Source organism: Petaurus breviceps, unplaced genomic scaffold, assembly GCF_028583685.1.
Source record: "Petaurus breviceps papuanus isolate PSGF00001 unplaced genomic scaffold, PetGlider_PUasm1.0 90760, whole genome shotgun sequence".
Lineage (NCBI taxonomy): Eukaryota > Metazoa > Chordata > Mammalia > Diprotodontia > Petauridae > Petaurus > Petaurus breviceps.
This window is the reverse complement of record NW_027187338.1, coordinates 9,358,923-9,382,606: the sequence shown is the minus strand read 5'-3', so window position 1 is coordinate 9,382,606 and position 23,684 is coordinate 9,358,923. Positions and strand designations below refer to the sequence as shown.

General features: G+C 42.5%; 1 protein-coding gene across 2 annotated transcripts in view; it reads right to left on the bottom strand.

Annotated features, from left to right (window-relative positions):
* The window catches only part of KPNA6 (karyopherin subunit alpha 6), a 387,231-nt gene that overhangs the window by 6,796 nt on the left and 356,751 nt on the right, over positions 1-23,684 (bottom strand). For both annotated transcript variants that reach the window (XM_069068056.1, XM_069068055.1), the window contains 12 exons: positions 11,958-12,091; positions 10,885-10,977; positions 10,114-10,213; positions 9,144-9,238; positions 8,442-8,573; positions 7,843-7,931; positions 6,456-6,555; positions 5,759-5,922; positions 1,856-1,934; positions 1,573-1,698; positions 1,088-1,215; positions 215-393 (listed from right to left, as the gene is read on the bottom strand). In XM_069068056.1, coding sequence (XP_068924157.1) covers positions 215-393; positions 1,088-1,215; positions 1,573-1,698; positions 1,856-1,934; positions 5,759-5,922; positions 6,456-6,555; positions 7,843-7,931; positions 8,442-8,573; positions 9,144-9,238; positions 10,114-10,213; positions 10,885-10,977; positions 11,958-12,091 — 1,419 coding nt within the window. The remainder of the gene's footprint in view (positions 1-214; positions 394-1,087; positions 1,216-1,572; positions 1,699-1,855; positions 1,935-5,758; positions 5,923-6,455; positions 6,556-7,842; positions 7,932-8,441; positions 8,574-9,143; positions 9,239-10,113; positions 10,214-10,884; positions 10,978-11,957; positions 12,092-23,684) is intronic.

Below are 23,684 nucleotides of genomic sequence, written 5' to 3'. Positions count from 1 at the left end.
GATATGAAAGAATTCTAGGAAGCAAGCTATCACTATTCCGACTTCCTAGCTGGATAACACTGCCTCTATTTGCGCCTGTTTCTTCTTTGTAAAAAACAAAAATATACTTACCAGGGCTATGAGGAAACAAACAAAAATGCCTACAAAGCCCCTTCGGAGTATTATTAAAGGAGGGTAATGGTTCTAACCCCAAAGGGCTAGAGATACTACCTACCATAAGCTTCTTCAATGAGGCCACAGTAGGGGTTGGCCCCTGTGCCCGTCCGCTTAGCCTCCTGCTCACCCAACCGGAGGATGTTCTCTAGGCCATTGAGGGCAACCTGGACGATCTTAGAATCCATCACAGTCAGCAAGTCGCACAGTGGTTTGATGCAACCCAATGTAACCAGATACCTGGGAGCCGATGGTAAGGTAAACGCCACAGGTTAATGTGTTTCAATGCATCAGCAGTTTCTGGCTTATGGGCCTCCTGAGCCCCCTAAAATTCCTCCTGTGGAGGGTTACTGGCCCATCATGGGAAAGTGGTGCCGAGGAAAATGAATCACTATTTTGGGTACGGATGATCTGCGCCCCACTGAGTCCCACCCTGATTCTACCCAGCGGCTTTCTGGGCTGCTTCTTTGACCACTTCACAAGGTCTATTTTATGAATACAAAAGAGCATTTGCTTCTGTCAAAGATAGGCATACTGCATGGCTTGAGCTTGTTGGATATTATCTAAGCTAAATATAGAGTATATTTTCTATCCACTAATGTGAAACTGACCATTTTTAACTATCCAAAAGTTGAAGAATATTTAAGAACATCTGTGGCAAGTATGTCACTGGGAAAGTACAGAGTCCAGTCTTTTCTTAGGTCCCACGATTTCTAGTGGGAGACTTATTTCAGGATTCCCATGAAAATCCAGCTTGCCTTTGCTCCCTAGCCTTGTTTAAGCTAAAATGGAGGAGGGGCTTCTCAGTCCATGGCAGCTTGGAGGTATGTGTTCACGGGCTATCAGATGGCTGTCCTGGTGGACGATGCCTTGTGCTGGAGGATGGGGTGGGGAGGGTGGGGGTGGTGGTAAAGGGGAAAGGAGCACCACACACCTGATCTGCTCAGGAGTTCCCCCTGATGTGGCGTTGGTGATGGCCCAGGCAGCCTCTTTCCTTGTGCGGAATTCAGCTTTCTGCAGGATCTCAATCAATACAGGAAAAATATTTGCATCTATGACAGCCTGGAGCAGGGGGAAGAAAGTGCATCATGTGGAGGTGGGCAGTAGGTCTTGGTGAGGACCTCCTTAGTCATGAGAATAGAAGAGAGAATAGACCCCGCCAATCAGGAGGCCTGCATCCCTGCAGATTCTCAATTATGAACTCTCACACAGAAAAGGAGGAGGAGCAGACTACCTGGCTTACTTCTTAGGGACCACTAGGCTGAACCTCAATTCTAAGAGTAAGGATGAAATTCTGCCCTTTGGAAGTAAACAGCTGAAGGCTCTTCTTCTTGGACTTCCCACAGAACCAAAAGCTTATAAGGGGCTTGAGGCTATCTAGTCTCCATACTTGAACAAGAATCTTTTTGTCTTCTCTACCTGTATCTGGGCCCTGTTTCCAGCTGTGATGTTTGAAATTGTCCAGCAAGCTTCTTTCCGTATGGACTCCTTGGGACTACTTAGTAAGTGGAGCAGGCAAGGTAGCGCTGCGCAGTTGAGAATCACCTGAAGAAGAGTACAGAGTTAGTGTGGGCAATTTGCATCTGTCACTCTAATAGTCACAGTGCCACAGGACACAAAGAAATCCCTGTTCTTATCTGCCAGGCCCTGCCTTTGTAAAGTCTACTTCCCAAGGGGTGGGGCATAGGCTTTTACTCCTTACCTGGGTCTGGATGTCGTCACCAGTGACAATGTTGCCTACAGCTCGAAGGGCAGGGGAGGCCACTTTGTAATCATTGTGCCTACAGAGAAAGGGCAAAGCCCCAAAGAGAATATATTAGTCTAGGATAAAGACCTAATGAACAGCTTTTTTGTCTTTAAGAGGTAGTAGGAAAAAACCCCCCAAAACAGAGAATATAGACTAGAGAAAAAAAGGCCTTCTAAATAACCTAACCATCTTATTTCAGAGATGAGGAAACTGAAGTCTACAAAGGTTAAATTACTTGATCAACACTTCAGAGGTAAAGAGCTGGGATTGGAATCCTGGTCCTGACTCTAAATCTAAAGAGCTTTCCACTAAATTAAGTCAACTTCATAGGTCAATGAGTCCACCTTGCAGTTGACAACAAATCCCACCTACAACATTCCTGTGAGACCACAGGCTGCTGTTCTATCTCCAGTAACAGGGACCTCACTACCCCATTCAGAAAGGAAAGCTCCCTTCCGGATACCTCTAACCTCAAACTGAAACGAAATCTGTCTTGTCTGCAATTGTAGCCATCATTTGACCCATTTAATAATGGAGAATAGGCAGCACTTACATTCTTTATAGCTGGTTAAATGCTTTCTAGGGATTATCTCATTTACTAATTTTTTTTTTTGCTTTCCTCAGACACTTAAAGACAGTGATCAAAAACCCCTAAGTTTTCTTTCACTTTTCCAGGTAGGCAACCCTTATGTCCTGCATGGCTGCTTGCTCTCACTTATCCCCTGTATCTAATGAGTAGCCAAATCTTGCCATTTTTACCTCCACAGTTTTCCTCAGATCTATCCTCTTCTCATTACTTAGCTTAGGTCTTCTTCATCTCTTCTGGGCTATTTCAAAAGCTCCCACATGATTTCCAAGCCTTGAGCCTCTCCCCTCTCCCATTTATCCTCTAATGACACTTCCAGAGTGATTTTCCTGAAGTATGGGTCTAACCATGTCACTCCAATCCCTATGGCTCTAGCTGCCTCTAGAATAAATGCACATGCCCATCTAAAGCACAGGCTTTAAAAGGCTATCCAACCCTGCCCGAATTATATAGGGTGTCCCAAAAGTCTTAGGGCAGGTATTAGAGTTTAAAACCTCACCATGGGGACATCCCGCATCTTATTTCTTTTTTTCCCTTTCTAACTTAACAGGCCTTCTGGCTGTTTCTCACATTCCTCTCTGGGCCTTTCCTTTCCTTTTTTTTTTTTAATTAAGTTTTTATTGATATTTTCTGTTTCTTATATCATCATAGTTATCCCAAGTATTCTCCCTATCTCATAACAAATAGTATTTTTTTAGAGAAGGAAAAAAAATCAGCATAACTGAACCAAACATTGAAAAAGTCTTCAAGGGACGGCTAGGTAGCACAGCAAGGAAGAGCACCGGCTCCAGTGTCAGGACAACCTGGAGATCGAATCTCGGGCTCAGACACTTAACACCCACCAGAAACACCTGGCCGTGTAGCCTTGAGCAAGTTACTTAACTCCAATTGCTTAGGGGCAGCCAGGTGGCTCAGTGAGCAAGAGCACCGGCTCCAGTGTTGGGATGACCTGGATCAAATCCAGGCTCAGATACTCAGCACCATACCCAGAAATAACTGGCCATGTAACCTTGAGCAAGTTACTTAACCCCAATTGCTTTAAAAAAAAAAAAAAGTCTTCAAATCCATGCAATGTTGACATCTGAGGGCCTCCCACCTCCACAAAGGGGCAGGGCAGGTTGAGGATATCTTCTTGTAGCTCTGTGCTTTTTAGGCCCTCATGCCCCATCTCCTTCTAGAATCTCAACTCAAGCATAGGCCCTGACACGAAGCCTGGTCTGATGCCAACAGTGAGTGTCCTCCCTCCTTTGCTCCCTAAAATGCCTGACATTTATTTTATTATGGTAAACTTGAGAGTAAGGACTGATTCATTTCTGTCTTGGCATCCCCAGCACTCTGAACAGGACCTGGCACATAGTAGGAACTTAAAAATTTTCTTCTCAGGTTAAATACTCTGCTCCTCCAGTAATACCACCAATGATAAAACTACTAGCACCTTGTAGAAAGCAGAACAAATGTTAATACCCCCATTTAACAGAAGGCAAAATTTAGACTCAGAGCTTCAGTAATCTGCCCGAAGTCAAAGAGTTTGAAAGCAACAGTGCCAGGACTGGGACTGAGCCTGGTGATCTCAAGATCAGTATTCTTTCCACCAAAGAAATTGGCTGGGAAGATTTTCCAGAGCCATGCAGATAAGAAGCTCCATCCATAACCAGAGGGCAAAATAGAGGTTGAAAGAATCCACTGATCACCTCCTGAAAAAGATTCCAAAAAGAAAATTCCTAGGAATATTATAGCCAGGTTCCAGAGTTCCCAGATCAAGGAGAAAGTATTACAAGCAGCCAAGAAGAAACAATTTGAATAATGTGGAAACACAATCAGGATAACCCAGGATCTGGCAGCTTCTACACCGAGGGATCGAAGGGATATGATATTTTGGAGGGCAAAGGGGCTGGGATTAAAACCAAGAATCACCTACCTAGCAAAACTGAGTATCAGGGGAAAATACTGTCATTCAATGGAATAGAGGACTTTCAAGCATTCTTGATGAAAAAAAAAAACCAGTGTTGAATAGAAAATCTGACATTAAGATACAAGAAGCAAGAGAAGCATGAGAAGGTAAACAGGGAAAAGAAATCATAAGGAACTTATCAAAAGTTGAACTACTTACATTCCTACATGGAAAAACGATAATTGTAACTTATAAAACTTTTCTCAGTATGAGAATAGTTGAAGGGAATAGAAATGTATATATATATATATATGTATACATACATTTGTATATATGTACACACACATGTCTATATAGGAAGATATATGGGCATATGAATACATATGTGAGTGCATGTATATATGTGTACAGGTATACATAGACAGAGGGCACAGAACCAATTTAATAGGAAAGGATGATACTAAAAAGGGGAAATTAAGAGGTAAGAGAGGAATATAATGAGAGGAGATGGGGAGATATAGAATGGGATAAATTATCTCATATAAAAGAGGAAGGGAAAACTGGAGGGGAAGAACAGGAAGGCAAAAGGGAATGGGTCAACGTTATTCTCATTGAATTTAGCTTAGGGAGGGAATGACACACACACTAAATAGGGTATTTCACCCTTTAGGAGAGTAGGGAGGAAAGGGATGAGAGGGGGGATGATGGAAAGGAGGGCAGGCTGGTGGGGAGGGAAGTTGGAAGCACCCACTTTTGAAAAGGGACAGGATCAAAGCAGAGAACAGAACTAGTGGGGGGTGGGATAGAATGGAGGGAAATATAGTCAGTCTTTCATAATATATACACTATGGAAATGTTTTGCATGGCTACACATGTACAACATATATTGAATTGCTTATCTTCCCAGTAAGGGTGGGTGACAGAGGAGGTAGGGAAATAATCTGGAATTCAAAGGTTTAAAATCAAATGTTTAAAAAACATATATTATTATCATTATTATTTTACATGCAACTGGGAAATAAGATATACAGGCACAAGATATAGAGATCCACCATACCCTACTAGAAAGTCGGAGGGGGGATGGGGGAAGATATAGGACAGAGCAGATTCGGGGAGGGGATATTCAGTGGGATTGCTGTTTTGGGGTGGTGGGTAGGGGAAAAATGGGGAGAAAATTTGTAACTCAAAATCTTGTGGAAATGAATGATGTAAACTAAAAAAAGAAATGAAATATAAAAAAAAAAGAAGCTCCATCCATTCATAACCAATCTGAAGTTACAAGTAGTTTGGGAGAGGTGTCCTGCATGCCACACACCAATTCAGGGGAATCTAACGAATGACGTCTCTTTGGTGAGAGTCAGGTTGGCTATCTGGCACTCACATTAAGAGTTCCACCAGTCTCCGACAGACCCCAGAGTCTATGACAGCTTGAATCTTCTCATTGGGACCGTCCGACAGATAAGAGAGGGCCCAGCATGCATCTGCCAACAAGTCTGAGTCACTGCTGAACAGCAGGCGGGACAGCACAGGCAAACAGGGAGACACCTGCAAAGGCACAGGGAGAGCAGCTCAGACTGGGTGGTGAAGCAGGAGGGGCCTAAGTCCACGAAGCATTCCTGGCAAATATCTGTTCTGCTCTCTGACCAGAGCTTAACCCCAAGCCATCTCTCAGGAGCAGACTGACCCCCTGACGGGCCCTTCATGGCTTCTCATATGCTTCCTGTGCAACCTTGTAACTGACAGGATTCTTCTCTTTTCCCCACTTGCCAGATGAGAAAAGGGAAACTGGTTCAGGAAAGTGAGGTGACCTGCCCAGAGTTATACAGCCAAGAGCTCACAGAGCCAGGATTTTCCACAATTCATTCTGACTAACACTAGTGTTCTTTCCACTTCTATGCCACCATGCTAAGCCCCTTTTCTGGGATTAGGACTTTCTGGGAACTCCCCCCAAAACCTACTGAACAAGGCTGACCATACAATACAGTAGCCAAGGAAAAGCCTCCTCTGCACAGAAAACTACCACCACTCTGGCTCTGCTTAGGGAGTCAGAGGGAGAGCAGATGCACAACAGGGCTCACCTTCTCAAACTCGGGGGGTGGGTTCTTTCCTCGGCACAGGTTTGACAGGGCCCAGACAGCATTTCGAGTCATCGTCACACGTGTGGATTTGGTGAGGAGTCTGGGGGAAATGCACGTTAAGGAGTCAAGCCTGGGGTGCTTAGGCCTGGGTACAAAGCCTGGAGGAGACTCTGGGGATTTTCTCCCACAAACTCAGCATGACCAAAGCTCTAAGCGGGTTAGGAAGTTGAGCTGAGTGGCACTGCCACCTTATACCTGACAAGGGAGGCTACAAAAGCTTGGTGTTCAAGAGAACTTGGGGGTAACAGCTCCACATTCTCACTTTATGAGGTGGTTCAGATGTGCCTAGTCATTTACTGTTTGCCTACATAAGGAATTGTATGCTGCTGACTTTGGAGAGCTGTTATATCATGGATGCTCAAAGAATGATCATAGGATATTTAGAGTCCAAGGGACCTCAAGAGATCATCTAGTCCAAACCTTTCATTTTACATCTAAGGAAAATGAGGAAGGTGATGTGGCCTGCCCAGGGTCCCTCAGGCAGTAAACCTTACAGATGGTATTTGAACCCAGGTTCTCTGACTCCAGAAATCATGTTCTTTCCACTGTATCACAGCTTTCTCCAAATCATAGCTCCTTCATGCTTTAGCAGAGGGCCTCATGAAATGCTATGGCCAAAAAATGTTCCTTGGTAGTCAACCTTCTAAGCCTTTCTGCTCTTTGCTAAGCCAATCCTTAGATGGTAAATAGAATTGGTCCCTGGGCTTGTTTTCAAGGTCTTTTCAGCTGAGTGGAATAGTTCATTATAGGGAGCATTTTGGTCCTAGGGCATATGCACAAAATGATGGTTTCTGAAACCACAAGAAAGAAAGGGCCCCGTGAGGCTTGCTAGAACTTCTTACCCAAGTTCAGAATCCTATTAGATAAAGGGATGTGATTAAGATCACACTCATGGAAGGTGGTGCTTTGCATAATAAGGATAAACATCCCCCTGTTAGTCTAAAAACATAGTTTAGTCTAAAAGCGGACTAACTCTGGCAACCATAATGACAATTTCCAAGAATTACAGAATGCCCAAGCTGGACCGGAAAAGCCATCTGGTTCAACACCCTCATTCTACCCATCAAGAAATGGAGAACCAAGAAAGTGAAGTGATCTATTCTGCATCATCCAGGAAGTGAGTATGGGAGCTGTGACTTGAGAAAAGGTCCTTGTATTTCAAATCTTTCTTTTCCCACCACACCATGCAGCCTCTTAGAATTACCCACATCCAGAAGCATTTGCCTGCACAGTGTTCTCTTCCATCCTATGACCCAGAGGCCACCCAGCTGCCCACTACTCAACAGGTCCAGGGATGCCCTGGGTTGAGGAGTCAGCAGTTACTCACATCAACAAAGGTGGGAGGATGGCACAGTTCAGGACATAATCTCTGCACACAGAGCTGTCACCAGCTATGTTTCCCAGGGCCCAGACTGCCTGAAAGGAATAAAATGACATTCTTAACAACACAGCTTGACTGGCTACAGAGAACATTTGGGTCATCTGGTCTCCCTTGGATTCACTGTATGGCTCAGGATAAGGACTCATAATCCAGAAGGAGGAATGATTTGCTCTAGGTCATACAGGCATTAAGTAGAGTTACAATTCAAACCCAGGAATCAAACCCATGGACACCACAATGTCCATGTAAACAGGCATTTAAGCGCAGCTCACAGGGCCACAGTAAGTTCCATATGGCTTAGCTCTCAGGCCCAGTTACTTCCCCCACCACTTTCTCTAAACCTCAGTAACTCCAAAGACAGTCCAGATCTCACTCAAATGAGGGGGAGACTGGTCTGGTAGCAGCATCTTTAGAGTCCCTTGAACAAGACCTATACAATTAGGAGTGACCAAATATCTGGTCACAGCCTCAGTTGGAAACTATGGGAGGGAGACTGTCTTGTCACTGGACTCTGCCCTACCACTCACCCCCAACCAGCTCATTACCTGCTCTTGTACATCCTCAAAGTCAGAGTTAAGTAACTCTATGAAGATAGGGACAGCTCCAGCTTCAATGACAATCTTAGTTTGTTGTGAGGTTCCTGAGGCAATGTTAGTCAGGGCCCAGGCAGCTTCAAACTGAAAGAGGTGCAGTGGGAAATGGATTACTGGTGTCTGTGTTAGGGAGACTGGAACTGCCAAAGTGTGGGACAGGGTGTGCCCATTAAATGCATCCCATGGTTCAGGAGGATCCCTCCCCCCTTATGTGGAACAGAACCCAGAGGTTGGTGATCAAGAACTGATAGAAACCGTCTGCTTCCTTCAAAGGAGCCCCAAGCCAGACATGCAGTAGGACCCTCCCTAGAGGTCAGGCTGGGGAATCACAGAATGTTAGCGCTGAAAGGGACCTTAGAGATCATTCAGCCCAACCTCCTCATTTTACAGGACTCGAACCCAGGTCTCCTGACTCCCAGTCCGGTGCTCTTTCCATGACACCACGCTGCCTCCCACTCGAGGCTGCCTGGTTTCAGGTGGTCTTGAGGGCGAGGGGGCAGATCCCATTTCTTGCCAGCTGCCTGAGGGGTGTGGGGGAAAGCCCTGTCACACCCTCTCGCTCCCCCCGCCCACCATCCAAAGCATAACACAGCACTTGAGGCAGACAACAACCCTGCAGCAGGGTCTCTGTACCCAAGACCTCCCCTTAGTCACCTGTAATGTGCAGTTCTCGCTCCTCTTCAGAAATTCCACAAACCTGTCCACTACTCCAGGGGTATTAATCACCTCATCTATGGGAGGATTTGGCTCTGTGGAGAAAGGCCAAAGATGAAGAGAGGTCTGGACCACACCCCCTCCCTGGCTGACACCTCCATTCCATATGGTGATAATGGTAACACTTCAGGTGTCCTTTTCTCAAGTTAACACACATATGTGAGCCTGAAACAAAATTTCGAGTCTCTTCATAGGTAAAATGCCTGGGCTCTAAATAGTCAGTCACCACTAAGGAGTTTTATGTGAGCAGGTCACCAAAAAAGTTCTAATGTGGGTAAAGTCAGGGGAAGGTGACTAAAGTGAATAAGGAATATCAAGGACTCACAAGCACTTATACACTGCATGACCAAATCCCTCTCCCCTTTCCATCTGTGAGAGCCATCGGGGATATTACTTGGCTACCTCTACCTTCATAGGGAATGCCACAGAGAAATGTTGACTACCATTATTCAGAAAGGAAGGTATTCTTTTAGCATTCTTTTCTTTGTGACTACTCTGTTCTCAAGGCTCAGAAAAACTTCTGGAAGCAGCAGAACTTAATGGAATGTAACAGGCCCAGAGAGGAATCTTGGAGGAGGATGGAATTTCACAGACCGCTAAAAGCTCAGAGCTAGAGAGGAGCTTCAGAAAATGCCCAGTACAAACCAGACCTGCATGAGGATGCCCTCTAAACTAGTGGGCATTCAGCCTGTGGCTAAAGGTGTGCAGGGAGAGCCTCCTGAGGTAGGTGAAGGGAAACTCTGATGACTACTGAGCTGTAATCTCCCTGCTGGAGCCATCCTCCTCGCTTGCCCTTCCAGTATTCGAGGGGTTTAGAGATGGCCACCTGGCTTCTCTTTTCCATGCTAATCTCTCGTTCGTTAAACTGTGCCCCTATTTTCTTCCTGAGTCTTCTTCCAGAGCATCTTACCCTTTGAGAGCAGCTTGCGGAATTTCTGGGTGGTTGCTAACTGCAGGTCAGAGTCTTCAGAAAAGAGCATCTCCACCATCTCTCTTGTGATCACTCTGTCCTAAAGGGAAAGGATAGAGCTGGGACTTGATGAGTAACCAGAAAATCTAGCTTCCAAGTCCCCAGAGCCCCCTTGGGCTCATTCCCAGAGCAGTTACTATGGAAAGGCTCTTAGGGGTAGTATGAAAATGCAAATAAAAATACTGTTATAGGATTTCATGTTAAGTGATATTCCAAAGCATTTAGTCCAACTCTCTCATTATAAAGAACAGAAAATCAAGTCTTTGCCAATGTCAAACCAGCTCTAAGTAGCAGAACACACCCCAGTCCCTTCAAGCCAAACCCAGTACTCCTTCTACTCTATCTACTCCCTTCATAGAGAAATTTACAGGATATAAAGATCACTCAATAAAGAAAATTCCTCTAAGCTCTATCTCATCTACTGCTGCCGCACAGCTTAATGAGGAAAAAAAATCTGGGATGCTCAGAACTCTGTTCTCACTTCTGAGGATTCTGGTATGGAGAACAGTCATGACTACTTTTCAAATGACTTCCCTTGGTGCCTGGTCTGTAAGGACTATTAGGATGACAACTGGCCTAAGATGATGCTTTTTTAAAGACAATGGTGACAACAAAAAATCATCTCTCCCAGTGTAAATATGGGAGTTAACAGGAACCAATATGATATACCCAACCTTAAGAAACCCCTAATATTGTACATTCAGGCCTTACCCCAGTAGTAGAACTGACATAGGAGTCCATGAGTAGTGTGTCAAACATGGCGGCGTCTTCACTGATTAGTTCTACATTTCTTCGTTTAAAAAGCTGAAAGTAAAAGTTTAAAAGGTCAACAGTAAGTGTATCTGTTTATTAGCAGACTCATATATAATATCCAAGGCTAAATCAGACTAGCTGTTCCCCTTTTGATATCTGTCTATATCTAGTCAATGATAGAGAGTCTGTCCAGAAGATGAACCAATTTAGACGGACTGATAAGTGTAGGAGCATATAACTTAATTTCCAAACTCACACCAAGAGTCAAGAAGAAGCTCATTTGGTGGGGAAACCCTAAGATGATGAAACCAACTGAAATCAGAATTACCAGCACTGCCTACAGCATCAGAAAGGAGAGATCTGGGAGTTACGAGAGCTGGTGGGGATGATGAATAAGAGTTTAAATGTCATTTTGTTTTCAATCTTATGAATAAATATCTGCATGGAAGAAACTGACAACAGGAGAGGGAGCCATAGGAGGGGGTGTTTTAGAGAGACACAGGATATGTAAGACATGGCCACAGCCCTTGAGTTTATAGACTATTTGAGGAGGCAAATACATGAAAATAATGTATGTGCTATGTTTTTGACATTAAGTTCTAGATGAGCTCTGAGGGCAAAGAAATTACTTGGAGCCATGAGGGTTAAGTAAAGTTTCATTATGAGGTAGGACTAGTGCTGAATTTTAAAGGGCAGTTAACAAACAGACAACCAGAGAAGACTCAAGGCAGGGAAGGTGGTGCAAGTTGGGGGTTGGTATGAAAAAAAGAGAGAGGAAGGTGAGCACGTGGCTTGTTCAGAGAGCTCAAGGAGTAGACTAATCTGGCAGGTATCTTTCTTCCTTCCATCCACCAACAGGCTGCTTTGCAGGGAGATGGGAAAAAGCATGATTAGAGATGGAGCCAACACAAAAGTTCTTGCCTCACTTCACAATGTCCCATGCCAGTCCCTTTTAACACAGGATCGCAGCACATCCTTCCCCACTGTTTTCTCCACTTTTGTAGAAGGGTTGTGACAGGTTCCACCCTTACCTGTTGCTCTCGTTTCTGCTTACGGAGCTGGATTCCCTCTTCCTCTCGCCGCCTTCTCATTTCTTCTGGGTTCAGTGCTTTGTTCTTATAGCTCTTCATCCGGTAATTGTCCTTCCCTGGGCTCGCCATGGTTTCTAGAGAAATGAAAGAATGGCAGCCATCATCTATAAGAGGAGACAGACTCACCTGGTTCTCTCCATCCCCCAAAGTGAACACAGTCTAGAATACCCCCAGCCTGCTCCCAATGGGTATGGGTCTTGCTTTTTTTTTTTTTGCCTTTTGGAGGGCAACTGGGGTTAAGTGACTTGCCCAAGGTCACATGGCTACTGTGTGTGTGTGTGTTAAGTGTTGGAGGCTAGATTTGAACTCAGGTCCTCCTGACTCCAGGGCCAGTGCTCTATTCACTGCGCCACCCAGCCGCCCCTGTGGATCTTGCTTTTTGAAGTTTGAAGAGGAGCAATGATGGTAGTAGTAATCTTACACGAAAACTCATACTTGGAGAATTTGCAAATCAAACAGACAAGTAAAATCTTTTTCCTACATTCAGAAATAATGACAATGGCTGACATTTATAGAGTGTTTTAAGGCTGATACAACACTAGCTCTTCTTTCTTTAATCCTTACAATAACCCTGTGTGGTAGGACACTTAAGTATTTCAATCTGCATATCTCACATACAATAACTGGCAGGCCCTCAGATACAAGATTAAGTGTTTTTCCCATTAAATTATGATACTTTTCTATGGAAAGGCATTCTATGTAAAAAAAAAAGTTTTTCTTTATGTACCAGGTGGTTAACAGAAACAATGTTTTGTTGACATTGGATTCTGTAGAATGAATGATCCTGAGAAAGTACTTTCTCTGGTTCTTGTCCATGTCATGGCCTCTCTTCAGAAATAAAATACAGAGTTGATATTTTAAGCCAGAAAAGGTGAACTGAGCTCTTTATATTTTTTCAGTCGCCATATATCAGCAATTGTCCTTCAAATCATAGAAGATCATAGGTGGAAAAAGAAGATAACCTTGCATTATCTTAGGCCAATTTGGTCCTAAAAAATGTCTCCATTTTAACATACTCAACAGTACATGTCTAACCTCTGTGTGAAGGCCTCCAATGTGGGTAGACCCACTGTCTTCTGAATTCCATTTTAACAATACTGATTTTCCATATGACCAGCTTACATTTGCTTCTTTGCAAATGCTATCTAATTTTGCCTTCTGGGACCAAGTGATACAAGTCTGGTTTCTCTTTCATAGGACAGACTTTAAACTAGTATTTGTATGGTATGGTCAGAGTCGCTTGCCATCCTGGTTGACAGCTTTGGAAGCTCTCTGGTTTATTAACATCCTTCCTAAAAGGTGGCACTTTTACAGAACAAAATACTCTAGATGGAGTCTGATTAGAAATTTTCCTTCAATTAGCACTTCTCTAGCCCTCTACAACTCAATGGAATAGTGATCTCAATGCTGGAACTCCCTCTGAAGATGTAGATCACAATCTATCCATACCATTTCAGTGTATACAACTCTTATTCATAACTTCCTGTGATTCTTTCACAGAAAGCCTACCAGATGCGCCCAAAGCCTAGATTACCAATGGAATATATTTACTGGTTATGGACTCCCTTTGCTAGCTGTACACTGCTCTGATAAACATTATTTCTTTTGGGCAATTTTTATTTGGCAACATGTTACGACCTATTCATGCCCACTGTGTACCTTGGGCAGGCCTTTGGGCAGCTTGTAACTTCTAATCCTAGGCTGAGGTATTCCACAACTCGATAGAAGGCATCACTGGAAAAATACTGTTATCAGAAAAGATGGGCTTTTGATTCAGGGACAAATTGTGGGAAGGGGAAAAAGTGGTAATAAAAGCATTGAACAAAAGCAATTTCAGGCTGGTTTCCATCCTCTTCAGTTCTTGACTGAGCTCACTGTCTGCAGCATCTGTCCAAGATATATGTACTGATGCACTAACTCTTTAGCTGGCTGCTTATCCAACTACACATCATATTCTAAATTATTCGTGCACTTGGTTTTCTCAGTATGAACAGTTAGGCTGAACTCAGCTCCAGACTTTTTACAGACAAACTGTCTAGCAATGTCTGTCCCATTTTATAATTATGCAGTTCTGTTTCTGAACAAGGATAAGACTTCACATCTCTTCCTATTCTAGTTCATCTTTAATATAGTCAGCTCAAAGTTTGGGCCTGTCAAGTCCCCTTTGGCTCCTGATTTTGTCATCTAATAGGTTAACTATCCTTCTCAGTCTTGTATCATTCCTATAATTAAGTATCTTATCTATATAGTAATTCAATCTTCTTCCACACTTCCCTATTTCCTAGGGAAACTACCATTCCTTGTTACTCTGATTCACAATGCTGGCATCAAACTTGACTCCTTATTCTCATTTACCCCATATATCCAATCAGGTGCCAATCTTACTGTTTCTTTCTCTGCAACCTCTCTCACATCCATTTCCCTTTCTCTACTCACACTACTACAACCCTCATCTGAATGACTATTCCCTACATTTCCCCCCTCATTCCAACCTTTCCCCTCCATAGAGCTGCCTAACGCACAGCTATGACCATGTCATCCTCCTGTCTAATAAACTCTAGTGGGTCCTTATTACTTGTAGAATCAAATACAAATTTTTCTGTTGAGCATTTAAAGGTCTTCACAACCTGTCCTCATTCTACCTTCCCAGCATTGCACCTTCCTCTCTTCTACACGTTCTATAGTTCAGCCAAACTGACCTTACCATGTCTTTTATGTATGAAGACTTGGGAGGCCTAGAGCAGATCACATGATATGTTGTTAGGTACAAACTGACCTAGATGGCCTCTGCTACCCCTTCTGAGTGTGTGTGGTTCTGTGATTCCTTCAAGGCCGGGCTCATGTTTATTCCTTCAGGAAGCTCATTCTGTTCCTCCTCATCTCTCTATCTTGAGATCTCTAGTTCCCTTCAAGGATCACCTCAAATGCCACCTTGTACACGAAGCTGTACCTGATAAGTGCAGATGCTAGTGTGTCTCCAAGCATCTCCCCCTCCCCAGTAACCTTGTCTATACTTCTAGAAAGTCAGATCCTGAGGACTGGGGATATTTCTCTTTTATCTCTCTAGCTCCTGAGTCTAACAGTGCCTTGCACATAGTAGGTGCTTAATAAATGCCTACTGACTCACTGATTATAGCTAAGAGGAAGGAATGAACAAGGAAGGAGGGCTTCCCTGAAGTGCAAATAAAGTATATTTCAGGCATAAACCATCACAGAATCATACAACTGGAGAATCAGAAAGGATGGCAAGAGTTATCTAGGTTCATCAATATACCTTGGACAAGTCACTTAAATTCTGTGGGCTTCAGCTAAAGAACTCCAAGTCAACAAGCACTTATTAAGTACTTACTACATGCAATGTTGTGCTAAATAAGCACAATGTACCCCCAACACCTGAACCATAATAAGCTAAAGTGCACCAAATGAAAATCATTCAAAGAATCCACACTCTAATAGGGGAGACAAAATGCAAACAAACATGCCTATGTAAGCTGGAGGTAAGAGGCCCATTCCAGTACTCCACAACATTGCAGTGGTTACCCATCTTTGTTTGAAAACCTTTACTGAAACAGAAGGGAAGGACACTTAAGCTCTAGGTACTGTGCTGAGCATTCTACAAGTGTCACCTCATTTGGGCATCTCAGGCAAAAGCTTTCTAAGGCAGCCCATTCTAATTTCAGGTAAGATTTTGGGAAGCCTTTCCTTAGATCAAGTCTAAATCTGACTTGCTTTAAAAACTCTACTGCCCTGTTGTCTACAAGACATCCCCTGAAACACCTGAAGGTAGTCACCAGCTTTCCTTCAGTCATCTCCAGGATAAATACATCTCCATTTTCCATCTAGGTCCTCATTCTAACCCCCAGACCAGGCCCTCATCACCTCTTACAGTGACTACTAGAACAGGCTCCAAACTGGTCTTCCAGAATCTAGTCCCTGTCTTGTCCCAATTCATCCATCTTACAACTGCCAAAGAGATACTTCTAAAACAGATTTTACTCTATCACTCCCCTACTCAAGAAGCTTCAGGGGCTCCAAATCACCTCTAAGATAAAGTAGAAACACCTCTGTTTAGCATTTAAGGCTTTCATAATCTATCTCCAATTTACCTTTTCAGACTATTTACTCATTTATTGGCTCTTAAGGTTATACTCAAGTAAAAACACCTTGAGGGAAGAGGCTTTTGGGGGTGGGGGTGGGGGGAGGCAGCTAGTTGGTGCAGTGAATAGATCACCAGCCCTGGAGTCAGGAGGATATGAGTTCAAATCTAACCTCAGACACCTAACACTACTAGCTGTGTGACCTTGGGTAAGTCACTTAACCCTAACTGTCCCTCCAAAAAGCAAAAAATAAATAAACAAATAGAAGAAAATCATAAGCATATAACAACATTACAAAATACAAAATTGACTATACTTTAGGGGCGGCTAGGTGGCACAGTGCTCAGACACTTAACACTTGCTAGCCGTGTGATCTTGGGCAAGTTATTTAACCCCAACTGCCCTACCTTCCCCCCTCCAAAAAGAAAGAAAAAAAAGGCCTTTGCTTGATTCTTCTAATCTTTAATGTTTTTCCTCTGAAATTACTTTGTATTTATTTTGCATCATCTTGTATTTACTTATTCAGGAACTTGGCTGTATGCCTCCCCAGAAGAATGTAAGTCACTTGAGGGCAGGGAATACATTGCTTTTGTTTTGTATCCCCATCACCTACCACAGCATCTGATACATAATAAAATAAATTCCCACCTAGATATACAGAGAATTGACTGGCCCTAAGTATCAGTCATCCTGACTTTATTTCCATGAAGAATTTTAAAAGAAATGCCTAGATAGATACATCTAAGGATGTAAGGTTTCATTGAATATTTAATAAAATAATTATTGCTGACCACAGAATTACTAAGTCACGTCTTCTGACTTGAAGACTAATGCTCTTTCCACCATGTCACACTGCCTCCCACAGAAAGCATGAGGTTCTGTGTTCTTTGGCTATTCTCTGGGCTGGAAAAGAGGACGACCCAAGGGATTTTAAATACCGTTAGCATTTCAGCTCAAGTGCAGAGCTGAGCACCTGGGCTTTTCCAGACTAGGGAGGGGAAAGGCGCTCACCTGAGGAGCCATCTGTCTGAATTGAGTAGCCTCCTCCCCCCACTGCCCCCCGAGCCCCAACCCATCTACCCAATTTTCTCTGCTCAACTAATTGCACTGACTGGTAAGAAGAGGTCCTGAAACTTCCACTAGACAACAGGTGCTCTCTGCTGTTAGCTTTGACTTGTGATCCATTTTACAGAAAGCCCAAGGTTTGGGTAACTCTTCCTTACCTGTTTTTGAAATCTACAGTCTTCTTTCCATTTTCTTTGTCCTTGGAAGAGTGGCTAAACAGCTTTTCCTTTCCCATTCTCTCCAGAACCCTGGCTATTTGTAAAGGCCACCAGGGAAATAGGTAATGATGGTTTTGAGGGAGAGGAAGCAGAACCACCCTCCCCATTCCCCATTTATAGAGTTCATCCAGTCTTTGGAATCAGAAGTAGAGATCTTAGAGATCATCTAGTTCAACCTTTTTGTTTTATAGATCATAGATTCAGAGCTGGAAGGGACCTTATGGGCCACTGAATCCAACCGGCTCATTTTACAGATGAGGAAACTCATCAAGGAGCTCAAGGCCACACAGGTGTAAAGTAATGAAGGGGTGGGAGGTGGGGGAGGATAGGATCTGAACCCAGCTCTCCTAAGTACCTGCTCTTCATGCAATACCACATTGCTTAAAGTGAAGACTAGATATGGCCTATGTTGATTTCTTTCCATCAAAAAATTTCTATAAACCATCCTCAATAAATGGTTTGCATGTAACTTTTTTTCCCCAGCTTCAAAGAACCCTATGGTGTTATAACCAACAAGCAAAATGTGACCCTGGTTTGTCACGGAGTGAATATGCTTTATTTCTTCAGTAGTGTAACTACTTGGACAGATAACCTATGTTTAAAAGGCCTACAGTTACAGGAATGTTTGCAGATGGTCTAAAACTGACTTTACCACCCTCTGGAGGTCTTCCCCACTATTTTCTCACTGTCCCTGAAGAAAGAATAAGGGTCCTGCATAGAAGAGAAGGAACAATTTACTACTTCATGAATTTCATGGCCACAGCAACCCTTGGCTTCGGGGCCACCCTTCTGCTGATAACATGCTCTCAATTTTGCTGAGGACTATTTCAGGTGCCCTTGCTGCCTGGACTGTGCTTAGAGCCTTTCCAGCTTGGCAGGCTCAACCAGAACCTGTGCTCTGTTACATGGCCTTGGAGAAACCTGGGTCACCTCCAAGATCCAAGGCAGCAGCCCTGGTTCTGAAAGCAAAATCAGAAAAGGATGATTTCATGCTCATTCCAGAGGTACATGGGGTATCAAGTGCCATTTCCATTTACCTCCAAACAAAGCTGCTTTAAAAAAAAAATTTTTTTTTTAAAGATTTTGTAAAAAAATCTTTTTGGAGGGGGAAAGGCAGGGCAATCGGGATTAAGTGACTTGCCTAAGGTCACAGTTAGTAAATGTCAAGTGTCAGAGGCTGAATTTCAACTCAGGTCCTTCTAACTCCAGGGCCAGTGCTCTATTCACTATGCCCCAAAGCTTCTTATTTTTTTTTTTTTTAAGCAATTGGGGTTAAGTAACTTGCTCAAGGTTACACACCAGTTATTTCTGGGTGTGGTGCTAAGTATCTGAGCCTGGATTCGATCCCCAGGTCATCCCAATACTGGAGCCGGTGCTCTTACTTTTTGAGCCACCTGGCCGCCCCTATGCTTCTTATTTTTAAAAAGATTTTTCTGCTTCCTCTTCTCATTGTCTCAGGCACCAACACAGTGTCCACTTTTTAAAACAAGTCAATAAACATGTGGATTCCCAGAAGACATAAGTTGAAAATATCAGCAAAGGGAAGAAGAGTTATAGCAGAGTTTCTTTTTTTGTTTCTTTTATTTTTTCTTAATCATAAATAAATTTTTTAAACTTTAAAAAAAAATTGAGTTCCAAATTATCTTCCTTCCCTGCCCCATCCTTGAGAACGTAAGCAATATGATATAGATAATACATTGTGCAGTCATGTAAAACATATTTCCATATTAGCCATGTTGCAAAAGAAAACATTGAACAAAAACAAGAAGAAAAATAAAGTAAGTTTAAAAAGTATGCTTTGATCTGTATTTGGACTCTCATCAGTTTTCTGGAAGTGGATAGTGTTTCTCCTAACTCCTTTGGATTTATAGAAGTTTTTTAATCTTAGGTCCATGAACTTATTTTTAAAAAACTGCAATAACTGTATTTCAATATAATTGATTTCCTTTGCAACTCCACATATTTTACTTAATGTATTTAAAAACATTATTTTGAGAAACTGTCCATAGGCTTCACCAGACTTCCAAAGGGATATAATGACCCAAAATGGTTAAGAATACTTGATATAAATTTATGGATAACTAATTAAGAATGGGTTATAAGGAGAGCAAAACCCAAAAGATTTAGACATAGAGGGTCATTTTAGAGATGAGGAAACCAAGGTTCAAAAGAAAGAAAAGGGATTTGCTTAAGGTCACACAGGCTTGGCACAAGGTCAAGATTCAAACCCATGTCTTCTGATTCCAAACCCAGTACTCTACTGCACCAGAACTGTCCCCAAAGTAAGAACCATAACCAGGACCTCCCAGAGCACAGCTCCCTAGGGTTGGAAGGAGCATGGCTCTGAGGTTATCACTTCAAATATCTAGTTATCATTCCCTCCAAAAGGGTTTGTTTACCCATTAAAGTGACTAGTCCTTTGGGGAAAAAAAAAATACATTAAGGAAATATGGCTTTATGTAAATGAGAGAGTTTCTAGCAATGAAATGGCAGGGAGTGGGGGGTTGGAGAAAGAGGGTATCTGGTTTTCTGCTCTTCCTACAGCCAAGCTGACATTTTCAAAGGATGGATGCTGTCAGACTGTAAAGTTACACAGTGCATCAGAGCTTTGTTCCTATAACATTAATTAATTAAACAAAAGAGGCAGGATGGTTTGGTGGAAAGAGACAACCCCAAAGCCAGGAAGAACTGGGTTCAAGTCCTGTCTTGGACTCTTAGTAGTTGTGTGACCTTGGGCAAGTCAATTGACTGCTCAATATTCTAGGCAACTCTAAGACTCTAATTAGGTTACAGAGAAGGGAGTTTTCTCACCAGGATGTTTCCTTTACCACAGGTTCAGTCCCCATCATATATCCACAAAATTTTAAGTGTCTAGGGGTGCAGACCACAATGTAAGATACAAAAGGTTGGCCTTCAAGCATTCCTTGAATTTATTACAGGATAAATTTCATTAGAAATACAAAATCATATGAGATCTTAGAAGGGAGGGACAAGAGTTAGGGAGCGCTTCATGGAAGAAGTGGAATAATTTGGGGTGTCCTTTAAAAGATTTCTTTCTGGAAGGCAATTGGGGTTAAGTGACTTGCCCAAGGTCACATGGCTATTTTTTTGTGTTAAGTGTCTAAAGCTGGATTTGAACTCAGGTCTTCCTGACTCCAGGGCTGGTGCTCTATTCACTGTGCCACCTAGCTGCCCCTAAAAGATTTCTATAGGTAAGGAGGAGGAAGGCCATGCTAGGCACAATAGCCTGGGTGTGGGAGTGTAAAGGGTGACAGAAAATAGAACAATTCAGCTAGAGGGTAGAGTATTTGGAGAATAGAAATATGGGAAGATAGGTAAAGTAGAGCAGTGCCAAGGTGTAGGGGAGGGGTCTTGAATGTGTACTTTAATGTGGAGGTAAAAGGATCCACTCAAGAATTTTGAACTGATGTGCCATGCCAGACCTACGAAACAGAAAAATGATCCTGGGATGAAGTCTTGATTGTATGTGGGACTTGGGAAGGTTTTTGTCATAGTTTAGGCAGCAGTGAGGAAGACTTTGTCATCTGTCTAAGGTGAAGCTCTCCAACCTGAAGTCCATAACTTCTAAACTGCCTTCTAGGTTAGCAAACAATGTTTAAACACCCTGAACCCTAGGCTTTTACAGGGTGTTAAAGTTCCAAATAGCTTCAGGTTTTTCCTGGCTGTGATATCAGTCCAAAGAAGGAAAAAGGCTCCTTGTAAGAGGAAAGGACCATTATAGTATATATAGGAATTATCAGGTCAATGGACATGCCTCCCACCAAAACAAGGAAACAATAACCATACACATGGCATACATCTTGGTTTGTCCTGTTGTCATCCATTCCATGTTCATGAATGACTGAACAGAAACCCCAACATTTTTCTTGTCTGTCTTCATTCATGTTTTTCCTCTTACTTAGAATGCCTTCCCTTCTTCCTTTAGCCTGCTTACATTTCAAGGTTCAAATCAAATTCTGTCTTCCATGAATTGAGAATGACTGATGCCTCTACTAATAAGACTCCAACATTTAGAATTCAGAGAAAATTTAGAAATCTTCTAGTCCAAGTCCCTCATTGTACAAGTGAGGAAAGAGGTTTAGAGATTTTATTTACCATAGTGGTAAAATACCACAACTACAGTAAATAGCTGAGCGAAGATTCTATTTTAGGTCATCAGACTTCAAATCTACCACCACATAAACTCCCCACCTACACAGATATACTCAAGAAATATCCTGAAATGCTTAAGAGAAAGGGCATCCCAGGAACAAGTCTTAGAATTTTATATATGATACAGTGTAATGTTTACAAAGTGTTTTTCTTATAACAATCTTATGAGAATGTAAGCACAGTGGTTAAACTCCAGGTCTTCTTATTTCTCGTTATTCTCTGACCTGTGTGAGGGATACACATCAGTGCTGTAAAAAGCTGCTGGGAAACAGAAAGCTGCCCACACCAGGATCTATCCTATGGAAACTATGTGGATAAATCAGAAACTTTTGATGAAATTGTGATGACAGGAAGGGAAAAATCCAATAAAGAAAAAAGGGAAGTTATCTTAAAAAAAAAAAAAAAGACAAGGATAATACAGGGAATTCGTCAACCAAGATAACATTTCAACATATACACTAGCTAGAGCAGGTAACAGAGGATGAATACAAAAGTTTGGCACAATCTTGTATGAATAGTCCTTAATAGGTCAATGTTAATTGGAAAGATCTCCAGCAGAGAAACTCAGGAATTTGTACTTGGACCTATGCCATTTAACCTTTTTATCAATGACTTATTATACATTTAAAAAGCAGGCTGTAAATAATAGAGCTCAAGGTTTCATGTACAATCTTCTATTTGTTTTATTGTGCACATGAAAATTCTTACTTTTGTTGATATTGTGAATGAAAAAAACCTATCATCAACGAATTGGATAAAGGTGTAGCTAGCATGGTTGTTCAATCTAAAGATGACACAGAGTGAACTGAGCGGGACATCTAACTCACCAGAGGACAGTCAGGATCAAAAGGAAGGGTTCATAGGTTGGAACACGGGGCCAAAGCTAATTAGGATGAAATTTAACAGAGATATATGTAGAGTCTAACACTTAGGTTGAAACAATGAACTTTGTACACGTAAGATGGAGATCTTGACTAGACAGCAGCAATATGGGAGTGGAGTGAAAATTCAATGATTCCACCACAGTATGATAAGGCAGCAGGCAGCCACTAGAGTCTGAGGGACACAGCTGGATTAGTCTTTGTCACTGTTGTTATGGACCATGATATCAGGAAGGTGATGCCATGACTTGCAAGTGAATTGGATTTAAGGGAGGGAGGGCTGTGCAAAGTCACCAGCCTCACTTTCTCCTCAGGAGACATCTGGGTCAGATATGGATCAGCACAACAGGATGCTTTGGGGGACCTTGGCCTTTTTAAGCTAAGGTCTTTAACAGGTCTCTGTTTGACTGAGACAATGCCCATTCAGTGATGGAAGCTTAATAAGAAATGAGGCAGAGAATAGCCTCTGTACCTAGTTAAAAAAAGAAATCAAGCAAGGAAGAAAAGACCCTCAGAGTTTCTGGTCAAAACAGAAATAATCGCTATTTACATTCACTCTAAGCCAATCAGGGCCCAAACAATGACCAGGTAGGACTTGGGTGGCCAATGAATGAGAGTCGGAGTGATTTGGGTTTAAGGACTGGTCCTCAAGAAAAAAAGACTTCAGTGATCAAAATTTCCTAATTAATAACACAAAAAAGAAATGTGAATTAAAACAACATTCAAATTTTACTTCACGCCTGTCCAATTGGCTGGTATACTTTAATCAAGACTACATTTGGAGTATTATGTTCCACTAAAGTGCTAGAAGGCCTGAGGTAACCTTGGACAAGTCACTTCTGTCAGTCACAGTTTCTTCAACTGTAAAATGGGGGTGATAATAATAGCACCTACCTCCCAGGGTTCAATGGGATGATATTTGTGAAGGGCTCAGCAGGATACTTGCCACATATACAAAGTGCTACTAAGTGCTAGTAGCTGCTGCTGCTACTACTACTTCTTCTTCCACCACTACTATAAGTGCAACATTTAATGAAGGGCACTGATAAAAGATAAGACTATTCAGATGCATGGAACAGCATGATGAAGGGCCTTGAGTCCATATGAGAGGGGAATAAGGTCCTGGGGATGTCTAGTGGGAGAAGAAAAGACCTGGGAGGTATATGACAGTGGTCTCTAAGAACCTGAGGACAGGGATTATTAGTCTTGTTCTGCTTGGCTCCAAAGAGCAAA